This window comes from Eimeria maxima, genomic scaffold, assembly GCF_000499605.1.
Source record: "Eimeria maxima Weybridge genomic scaffold, Emw_scaff2281, whole genome shotgun sequence".
Classification (NCBI taxonomy): Eukaryota; Apicomplexa; class Conoidasida; order Eucoccidiorida; family Eimeriidae; genus Eimeria; species Eimeria maxima.
In genome coordinates this window covers 1-5,137 of record NW_013565148.1, presented here as the reverse complement: position 1 = coordinate 5,137, position 5,137 = coordinate 1, and the positions used below count along the sequence as shown (strand labels likewise).

General features: G+C 50.3%; 1 protein-coding gene across 1 annotated transcript; it reads left to right on the top strand.

The window, feature by feature from the left end:
• Nucleotides 1-2,471: 2,471 nt before the first annotated feature.
• On the top strand, nt 2,472-5,022 carry EMWEY_00057950 (hypothetical protein; the record flags this gene model as incomplete). Its single annotated transcript, XM_013480744.1, has 4 exons — nt 2,472-3,659; nt 3,789-3,953; nt 4,279-4,443; nt 4,660-5,022. Coding segments are annotated over 4 exons (1,881 nt in total), but the record flags the coding sequence as incomplete, so codon positions are not given.
• Nucleotides 5,023-5,137: the final 115 nt, after the last annotated feature.

The window sequence follows — 5,137 nt, the reverse complement described above, 5'->3', positions numbered from 1 at the left end:
CTCTATACGCAATATCCGAGCTTTCTGGGTGCCGCGGCCCAAGCGCCTGGAAATGCCAACAAGAGCTGCTTGCCGTGATTTGCAGTGCGCAGTGCTTAAACTCAGTGCCCAACGTAGCACCATGTGCAAGCACAAACAGGCCTTTTTTGCTGTGGATACTAGCTCTTTAGCCAACTGGAAAGGTCTTTTGCAGGCGTGCCAGTGGCGTACTAAAGCGGCGTATTGGTTCATGCACCAACTTCAGCCAAACTTGGTAGCTTCCCGCGGACTGTGCCACAAACTAAGCCCAGCTCAGCCGCTCCACGTTTCTTAGCGCGGTTCTCGACGTTTTGTTATGCGATTTCTCAATCGTATCCAAGCACTTTTGCGAATTGTAACAGAGCCAACTACTCAAGACACGGCTTCCGTAGAGCAGATGTCTTCCCTCCCCAACCACCAAGTGCCCTGAGCCGAGCAGCCCTAAAACCTGGAGATGCGATAAAGGAGGCTGCATATAATGAATCCAACTCAACGTACTGGAAGTGATGCAACAATACAGCCCCACATGAATTCCCCATCAGGTATCTTTTGTTCCATGCAGTATGCAGAATGGACACGCTGTGGTGTGCTCACATGTAGGCCACTTGTGCTTGTTTCCAAATGATTCAAAGTCGTAAACTCTTGGCAACCCGGGAAAAGCGTCATATACCAGCTACGGTGCCACATTTTTGCGTGTTTGCCGTGGCACATGTTCTCAAAGCCCGAACAGGTAAATACGTGGCTTCTTCAGGAGCAGTGGATGACTCCACAGGGAGCAACGGAGACATCGGTTGTTTTATACACTCGTAAATACATGAAGGTCATCCTGTGCACCGATTGATTCCTTAATTATCTTCGAGAGTCCATCTCCGGAGGAGCTTGCTTAACTGGATTGCCACGTAAAATAAGGCATTGGCCCCCGTGAAGGGCGAGCTCGAAAACCACAAAGTGGATGGTCATGATTAACTCGCTGTTTTATGTTTCACCAGGAGAAATGTAAGCCTGTGATCAGGGTTGTACGTCGTGTGTGGGGACCGACCGCCGTGAGAGACACAACAGTCGAAGAAGTAATTAAAATCCAGGAAAGCCTGATCTTGTGAGTATATGTGCCCTCCTCCCACTGTGCATCCGAGACGAAGCGGCAAAGACCCTTAGGATTGTTGAGGGGAGGAGGGTTCTGGCGACGATCTGCTGCAGTCTTTGCTGCATGTGGCATAATGTGGTTAAAGTTGGTGCATGCCGCTCTGTTCGCGCGCACCTAGTTCACTGAAGGCCATGGAAACACTTAACAGTTACGACCGGCGTTCACCCATGCATCGAAATTTGTGTCACCTCTGGCTTCATATGGGGCTGCTTTGCAGCCACAACGGTAACGAGAAGTTTTCCAACTCGTGCCAGGCATCCGCCCGTCCTAGCATGCCCCTAAACCGTATGCCGCAGTGCCCACGATTCCAGGAGTGTAGAAAACAGGGTATGAACTGTTTGGAGAGACTGCTATTTTGAGTGTTTTGACTCTATCGCGGTTCAGGGCAACCATCTGCTAATGTCGAGAAGCTGCAGCATCCTGCACAGCCAGTTGCAAGGCAACCCCTAAAGCAAGCATAACCCAACACACTTTGCAAGCATGCAAGCAATAATACTGTCAACAAGTCTTCAACAATGAATTTGCTTTCAGCAGCCTGCCTGATCGCATGTAGGATTAGATGTACCAACGTCATGTGTTAAGCAACCACCGTCATCGATTCCAGTCGGTGAACTCGGTAAGGAGTAACGGCTGAGCCTTATTTGCTTGAAATAATTTGAAAAAACGATTAGCCACTACAAGTCCTTCCTTGGATCCTTCCTTCAATACAAATGAAGTGCTAGGCCTGGATCTCTGATCATATCTGTCCACGCAGTGCTGACGTAGGATCGATATCAACGAAGATATCCGTTTCACCGAGATGCGCTGGTTGTTCAATCGTTCAGAAGACTAGTTTACTTGTGTTATAGATATTGATTCGATTCGATGGTCTTGAACAGTCATTGCTGCATGCTCCCGCTCTGCTTTGCTGGTTGGGAACTCTGCGCTGGAGCGACTGTCAAGCCTGCAATGGAAAGACGAGGGGTCCTGGTCTGCCAGGGAACCCCAGCTACAAATGCAAGCTGGGTTGGCAACGTAAAACATACCCTATAGCATTTGACATTTTAACATTCTGTTCAGCATTTGTGGATCACCTCAAAATTCTTTTTTGTTACTCCCCCCCCAGTGATTGACGTCCCCAAACAGCTTCGTCGCCGAAAGGAATGGTATTTTCGAAACATCGGTCCTGTTTTCCTCGTTGATCCTTGATACCGGGAACTCTCCTCAATTTTTCTTGAGTCTTTTTCCAAGTGCTAATCGGCCTCGATGTGTGTAGGAGTGGCTCAACATTTTGAGAGTATAATTTATGTAGGTCTCTACGTCGGGCTCCATGGAGGTCAGCTGGCTGCCGAAGGAGAAGCGAGTTACATGGCACCAGAATACCTCCCAGCCGTATTTAGACTTGCCTGCCGCACCCCATGAGAAAGATGCAAAAGACTCGTCGTCATGCTCAGGGTACAGAGCCTGCCATGCGGCGCCTCACAGGAAAGGACAGCAGCTGGTTGCTGCACTTGCTACAGTGTCAGCTGTCATCTTCCTTGCCTACCTGTGCAGTTTGTCAATTCGAGGGAGACTGTCCAAACGATTATTTGGGCGCAAACTCGCCGGAGGCGAGGATGGCAAAGAAAACAATGAGACAGATCCGTGCGTCCCACACAGTGACACGGGCGTAGAGGCCTTTCCAGGTACCCCAGAGCAACCTAGCGAGGGTCGGATCCCTAGCGCGCATGGGCAGGCTCTTCCTGCTCCATCTTGGAGTGGCGAGTCGGAAACTGCATATCGTATTGCGCTGTCACTAATGGGTGGTACAGCTGCTTCTGTCGAAGGCCTTTACCGTGCAGCAAGACCTCCTCTAGAACCAGCTGAAGAGAAGAGGGGTGAAAAGAGAAAGGAAAGCGAAACCGATGGTGTAGGGCGTGGGGCCAAGGTACAGAAATTGGAGGCACCGATTCATCACAGCCTTCTTGGACCATCGGTACCCCAACTAGACCCTGAACTCGATTCACTTATTGATTTCATCTTATCTGAAGGCGTTCCTGTGCTAGGGGAGGATTCGTGGCTCCTTGATGACGATATAGCCTATATGACACCATCAAGATTGGAAAGTGAAGATACAACGCCTGCAGAAATGTATGTAGGCCAGCAGAGCCACGATGCGCCTACGCGAACATCCAAAAGGCCGCCTCCACTACTATCTGGGAACCTGTCTACTCTGGATAGCAGTGACTCGCGCGCCATGAGTCCGTTGAGCGTTTTCGAGTCGGTGCTGTCGGAACCCAGCCAGAGCAGTGTGGGCCTCCGCCCAGATGATTGGTTGTTGAGTGGCGATGCGGAGGTTGTGGACGAGGCATTGGACCTGATCGACTTAGGTACAAAACCTTCTATGTTGTTAGGTAGTAGAGGGGACAGCCAGAAAGGGGAAGGATCTCGCGCGAAAGCCGCTACCGAAGACCAAATATATGGGGGGGCAGCTTCGAGCTCGAGATCAATCCGCGACTCTCTCATGGAAGCAATTCAGGTGGGGCCTCTAAATACACTGAAGGACTGTTGTCTTGGCGCCTCGAGCCATCAACCTGCAGTTGCCCGGCTTTGATTTAGCCGTGGTGAAGGGTGGATTCCTGTGTGCGCTATGCGTATGGTTGAGTAGGAACCAGCAGAAATATTGCTTGGAATACCTTCGGCCTCTACTGATCCTGAGCCTGCAGGGGCAGCAGGCGTGTTAGAATCACCCGTTCTTCGAAGCTTATTGTCTTCTTCTTCTACTGGAAGCATCCAGCCTTCATCGCCGAAAGGCAGTGAAGATTCCCTGCAGGTAGGCTGACCATCGGAAGAGCTTGGCGTTTTACTATGGCACGACACCGGCAACCAAGAAGTACTTTTGGGTCAACGTGTGCTCGTTGCATATGAGTCTCTGGAATGTCCCTTGGTCTTTGCCGAGGCGATGTGGTAGTCATTTCCTTTTCGCCACCATAAAACTTGGAGTGGGGCTACCCGGCATGTTGTCATTGTGGAGGCATCCGAATAGACTGAAGGGCTGTTGTCCCGTCGCCACGAGCTTCCAAACTGCATTTGCCCGAGTGTGATTTTGTCGTTATGAATGGTAGATTTCTGTGTGCCGTATGTGTGTTGTGGAGTAGGAACCAGCAGAAATGTCGCCTGGAATGTCTTCGACGTCTATTGATCCGGAGCAGGGAGGAGCAGGAGGCGTTGTAGAATCATCTGCGCTTGGAGGCGTATTGTCGTCATCTTCTACTGGCAGCATCCAGCCTTCATCGTCGAAGCGTAGTGAAGCTTCCCTGCAGGTAGGCTGACCATCTGAAGAGGTTGGGTTTTTACTTTAGCACGACACCTGCGACTAAGGAGTACTTTTGAATCATTTTGAGCTCGTTGCCTCTGTCTCGTGGTATGTGTCCTTTGCTCTTCGTCGAGGTGGTCTGGTGGTCATTTCTGTTTCGCAAGTATAAAGCGTGGAATGGGGCTGCCGGGCGTGCTGTCATTGTGGTGTTGTCCTTGCTTAGGTCCTAGCTTCGCAGGCTCAGGCTGCAGCCGACAACCTCGTTGCTTCACGTGGTTGGCTGAAAAAGATGATGATGGGTGTCTCTGAGCAGCTTCTCAGAACGCATCCGTTTTACCGTCTCCCTGAGGTAGAGCCATTGCTTTCCGGGCGAAGGTTTAACAATCTTAGAGAAGACGAATACCGTCCTAAGGATCAAAAGCTAATCTGGTTGCTTTCGAAATGCAGGAAATTACTGACGAAGGAGCGGTTAACGACCAGCGAATTAGAAGTTCTCCTGGAAAAAACAGAGCAACTGTACAGATACGCAACAGGACCCATGCCTACCTATAAAAACACGAGACCTGCAGTTGAAATTTTGGGGAGGGTATTTATGGTGCTGGATACGCTATATTGTGCACTAGAGGTGCTTGGAAATAACGCTAGGAGGGCTGATTTGTGGCCCGCTGTAGTTCATCACATACAAAACGCAGGGTATCACG